General features: G+C 43.8%; 1 protein-coding gene across 1 annotated transcript; it reads right to left on the bottom strand.

The window, feature by feature from the left end:
* Positions 1-633: 633 nt before the first annotated feature.
* LOC310863517 (potassium voltage-gated channel subfamily A member 1-like) lies at positions 634-2,420 on the bottom strand. Its single transcript, XM_083771919.1, has one exon. The coding sequence runs from the start codon at positions 2,356-2,358 to the stop codon at positions 781-783; it is 1,578 nt and encodes a 525-aa protein (XP_083628045.1). The 5' UTR covers positions 2,359-2,420; the 3' UTR covers positions 634-780.
* Positions 2,421-5,095: the final 2,675 nt, after the last annotated feature.

Raw genomic sequence — 5,095 nt, forward strand, 5'->3', positions numbered from 1 at the left:
ATTTGCAGCAAGTGCGCATGGGTTTCAATGGCTAGACATTTCATGAGACAAGAGATTAAAAGGGAAAACAATATTTTAAGGCATTTATTGCCAGATGGACAATTCTTTTTCCGTATACCATCTCTTGAGATGTATGGATGAAAACCTTACAGTATTTCTTAAGCGAGTGCATGCAAATAAAAATACAATAAGGTAATGAGTAATGACATTTTCTGAGTCAGGGTCTCTTCATTTCCCTTTTTATTTGGTATTGAGGCTATAGGCAATTCTGCACGACTATCGCTCAGTTTATAACTGGTGAAGCTGTTTCGCTTTGCATACATTAACCTGAATAATTAACCAACCATCACTGGAAGATTTACGTGTATGATAACAGTGTATGATATATTAGATATAATAACCTTTACAGGCATTTTGGCTATAGGCTTACAGTATATTGCCATTCATTATATGACTCGACAATGAAACAATGTCTTCCTCACAAAGCACAAGACAAATCTGCTTCTTATACAGGTATAGAATTATAGGCTGCTATAGGCCTAGGCTATAGTATAGCCTATTATGCCACACGTGTTGTTAGGCTATAATCAAAATCACTGAACAAAACACCTTCTGACGCAAGCATGACCACGATATGGTATAGGCCTAATGCCTATCAGGCATCATGTGGCTCCACCCCACAGACAGATATGAACCGAGACATTATTACAATGTATAGCTATCAAAAATATGTCATAATAGAATTCCCTTCATGCTCCATAATAAACGCAGGGGACACATTTACACATCCGTGAAAATCTTCGTGATGTTCACGCAGTTCTGGGTGTTTTCGTTGGTGAAGTTTGGCTCCTTATTGAAGGCCTCCTCTATGACCATGTATTCTGACTTCATGCCCTGCAGGGACGGCGAGCTGCAAGTCCTTTTCAGCTCGTCTCCTGCCGGGATGACATGGTCGTCCTCCTCGCAGCTGCTGACATGCGAGTACCGTGTGCTCTCTTCTCCGTCCGTCTCCCTGTGGTAAAAGTAGTTGAAATTGGAGACGATCACGGGCACGGGCAAGGCAATGGTCAGCACGCCCGCTATCGCGCACATCGACCCCACGATCTTCCCCCCGATGGTCACCGGGTGCATGTCTCCGTATCCGACCGTGGTCATGGTGACCACGGCCCACCAGAACGCGTCCGGGATGCTGGTGAAACTCGACGTGGGGTCGTCCGCTTCCGCGAAGTAAACCGCGCTCGAGAACAAGATGACTCCAATGAAAAGGAAAAAGATCAGCAGGCCTAGTTCCCTCATGCTGGCCTTGAGGGTCTGACCTAAGATCTGAAGGCCCTTGGAGTGTCTCGAGAGTTTGAAGATGCGAAAGACTCGCACAAGTCGTATCACCCTGAGGATGGTGAGGGACATGGCCTGCTGTTGCCCGTGCTGTTGCGTCTCGGCCAGCTCCGTTCCCAAAGTGATGAAATAGGGAATTATGGCGACAATATCAATAATGTTCATGATGTTTTTGGAGAATTTCGTCTTACTCGGGCACGCAGAAAATCGTACCAGTAACTCGAAAGAGAACCAGATTATGCACAGTGTCTCTATCATAAAAAAGGGGTCCATAAATGGGTTTGGGTGCTCGGGTGTCGTGCCATTTATCACGGATGGCACCGTGCGCTCCTTATCGTCCCGAAATTCTGGCAAGGTCTCCACGCAGAACACCACAATTGAGATTATAATGACAAGCACCGACACTATGGCAATCCCCCTGGCGGGCCCAGAGCTGTCTGGATATTCAAACAATAACCAAACCTGCTTTTGGAACTCTTTCTCGGGCAGTATGCGCTCCTCGTCTTTTATGAAGCCTTCGTCCTCTCTGAATTGTTCCATCGCTTCCTCTCCGAGCTGATAAAAGCGTATCTCCTCGGAGAATATGTCAATGGGGACGTTAACAGGTCTCCGGATGCGCCCCCCGGACTGGTAGTAGTAGAGAATCGCGTCAAAGCTGGGCCGGTTTCGGTCAAAGAAGTACTCGTTCCTCAGCGGGTCAAAGTAGCGCATCCTTTTCCTGGGATCTCCCAGCAGTGTGTTTGGGAACTGGTTGAAAGTTTTCAGCTGAGTTTCGAAACGCAAGCCCGAGATGTTGATAACAACCCGCTCGTAGTAGCCCGGGATCCCCCCATGGCGTTCATATCGATCCACCGACAGGTGAGACGAGAGCACCGTGGACTCCTCAAACATGTTTTCCACTGTCATCACGACGCCCTTCTTCACCTCGGCATAGTCTTGACGTTCACTTCTGTTGTTGTCCCTGTCCCTGTTCCTGGCGGCCGAATAAGGCGACTCGATGAGACTGAGGTGGTGGTCATCCATTAACCTCGCCGGCGCGGCGTCACCAGGTTTTCCACCGCCGCAGAGGAAAAGTCATCCATCCATACAGGTGGTAAGGAGAGGAGAGAGTGCGCGCCGCGCCGTTCGCAGCCAAAGCCCTGCAGCTTTGGAGAGCTAAAGCCGACGCTCAAGCAATGCTTACATCTCCTCACTCACAGTCTCACACCAACTTCTCAGAGTTATATTATGCGCGTATCCACAGCGAAGGGTTACGGTCCCACAGAGCGCACGCTTATCCTTTTCTCATATGTTTTCGCTCTTTACAAACAACACGTCAATGTGCATGGTCGATACCCGCCCACGGCGCGCATGTCTGACACACGTCTACTACCACCGACCCACCCAATCGGAAAATAAATGGATGCTGACAGTCTGACACTCAGCTGACCCAGCTGGGAAGTGGGAACGCACAAGCTTCACGCCTTGTTGTTGTGTGTGACGCTGGGCTGGACGAAACAACACGATTAAAGAAAACATTACACCACGTGTTCATTCACACATGTTTGATGTGGCTGTGCCCCCCCAGGCCCCCAGAATGTCCTCTATATCCTCTTATATCCACTACTAATTTTGTTCATGTTAAAAAAAAATCGTAAATCAAATCCACTATAAAACAAAACGGTAATAATAATAATATCAATAACAATATTTACAGATGCCTTAGTTTATAACAATAAGGTTTGATAGCTTTCATTCAAGTTCTCCACTTCAATAGTAGACTAGCCTACACATGTTCACCAAAGTATGACTGGAGCTGTCCATAGTGCTGAAAACACGCATGCATTATTGTGACCACTGGTACATCAATAATATGCACTTGTTAAAACATTGGCCCTTGTTAGTCGTTTGGTCCACAACAACACAGTACAACAGCAATCTTTGTTCATATTAAAAACCGTAATTAAGTTTTTGAGGCATTTGGACCCAGGCCACCTCATTTTTATGAAGCTGTGTCTGGCGAAGCTTAGGAAGAAACGCATGAATTTACAATAACTTTATGATGAAATCTGAAAATAAAGGCTGCACTTTGCTCCATTTTGCAGATTTTAATGAAGCACCTATATCTGCAGGTGTGCTTGATTAAAATCTACAAAGAGAAGCTATAAGTGTGCTGACGTTCATTTTCTGTTTTCAATAGTTATATGGGTTCAGCACCTAAGCGCCTAAGGGTTTACTTTATGTGCACGGACACTCTTCTGTTGTCCCTTAACTTAAGCATTTACACTTAATATTCCTTCAAGGTTACTGTAATAACAGACTAAAGCACAAAGAAAGTATGGTGGTGGACAAGACATGTCACAGGCATGTTCTGATCTTATATATAGCTGGGAGTTCAAGGGTTCAAGTGAAACTTGTCAATAGAGATTGATTTGACATTGATCTGTCTTGTATATAAATGTAAAGCCACTGGGAAAGTGGAACACTGGATGTGGCTACAAAAAGGCCTTACCGAGACCACAGTGTCACAACAAACTAAGTAGGTAACAAATAAATAAATGAACAGATGACGCAACCGAAAACATTAAAGATGGTTGACCTTACAGACAGTTGACCTGGCAGTCCAAAGCCCTGGGCTGAGGGGAAAAAAGCTCTTTGTAATTACGGTTCATGTGACAACCCACAGAAGTCATCCAATTTCACATATCAAGTTTCACATAAAAATGTAGACTGTCGGCACATTATACTGCTCTAGACCTATCTTTGATAATTCCATGCTTTTATCAACTATTGGAAATTACAACACTAGTAATGAGTAAACCAAGAGAAGATTGATGACAACACACACAATTTCTGCAATTCCAGTCACATGGAGCAACACATACAGTATCACACAACACAAGTTTTCATAATATGTATTTTATTAGGCAACCATAACAAACATCATGGCCAAGGTGTTTTCACAGATGCGGCCACAACAGTGCAGCTTTACATTGTCGTATACCTCATAAGTAAAGAAGACAATGACAGGGAAAATCCAAAGTGCATAATCTCTCTCTATATAAGGAATCACAAGAAACAAGATAAAACAAGTGTTATGGAAAACAAAACGCCTGTGGTCTCGAGGCTATACTTTTATGTGAGTAGACTATAGAAATTATTAAGATAGATCATAGATGTCTAGAGATTATAATGTGCTCCTGACAATCTATTTTGTTATGTGAAACTTGATATGTGAAGTTTAGTAATTATTACCACCTGTTACAAAACATCTTTGTAAACCCACACTGCATGAGTATAGCATGGCTGTGAACATGGCAGCCTATACATTTACATATGTATACTTTATACAAAACTTAATTTATTTATTCAAAGTTTAGTGTAGCCAATTATCTTTGCCCCTTTTTCTCCCCAATTGTGCTCAACATTTGAGCACACAGTGTGGTGTGTGTGTGTGTGTGTGCATGAGCTTTCCTAATTTAGTTGGCCTCAGCGCACACATACGCATGTGCGTGCGTGTGTGTCTAAAGTCGATACTTTCATATATTTAAACCAACAGAGCCTGTTAAATACATTTAGGCTATTAAGCCTGTCCACACTTTCACTGCTTCTGTCTGTCTCTCTCCTTGGCTTTATCAATCTATCTCTCTCTCTCTCTGTCTCTCTCTCTCTCTCTCTCTCTCTCTCTCTCTCTCTCTGTCTCTCTCTCTCTCTCTCTCTCTCTCTCTCTCTCTCTCTCTCTCTCTCTGTGTTCCCTCATGTCTTTAGCCTTTGTTTCATC

Source organism: Protomyctophum parallelum (assembly GCF_964188405.1).
Source record: "Protomyctophum parallelum genome assembly, chromosome: 8".
Lineage (NCBI taxonomy): Eukaryota > Metazoa > Chordata > Actinopteri > Myctophiformes > Myctophidae > Protomyctophum > Protomyctophum parallelum.